Below are 568 nucleotides of genomic sequence, written 5' to 3' on the forward strand. Positions count from 1 at the left end.
ATATATATATATATATATATATATACATATGTGTGTGTGTGTATACACACATATGTACATCGTATAAATATGTAAACATATATGAAGTATTTAGGCAACCGTTATGTCAACCATTATATACATATTCATTGAAATAATGTGAAACTTATACTTGCAGATTCATTCTAGCTACTAAGGCACATGACTACATGCTTCTTACACGTGAAGAAAGGAGAGATAGAATAGCTAAATTGTATGCTAATGTATTTGGTATTGAAGAATTGGCTTACGTACGTATAAAATTTCTATTTATTTCCCATTATCCGTTTTAATGCTTTATTTATTTTACAGCGTACGTTGTGCAAACAATAGTATCATTCATTATAATTTTCAAACGAGTTAATGACGGGTTTACTGCATTTATAGGGGTGAGAAGGACAGGGGACAGTCTGTGTGAGTGGTCAGAACCAATATCACAAAGCTGCTTCTCAGACGTACACACACACACACTCACGCACACACACACATATCCACACTCACACACATGGATATACACATACACATTCATATATATATATATATATATATA

The 568-nt window shown here is 32.0% G+C and overlaps 1 protein-coding gene across 1 annotated transcript in view; it reads left to right on the top strand.

The window, feature by feature from the left end:
* The window catches only part of LOC106881277 (amine oxidase [flavin-containing]), an 89,951-nt gene that overhangs the window by 79,053 nt on the left and 10,330 nt on the right, over positions 1–568 (top strand). The window contains exon 11 of the mRNA XM_052969855.1: positions 158–269. Within this exon, the coding sequence (XP_052825815.1) occupies positions 158–269 (112 nt within the window). The remainder of the gene's footprint in view (positions 1–157; positions 270–568) is intronic.

Source organism: Octopus bimaculoides, chromosome 8, assembly GCF_001194135.2.
Source record: "Octopus bimaculoides isolate UCB-OBI-ISO-001 chromosome 8, ASM119413v2, whole genome shotgun sequence".
Lineage (NCBI taxonomy): Eukaryota > Metazoa > Mollusca > Cephalopoda > Octopoda > Octopodidae > Octopus > Octopus bimaculoides.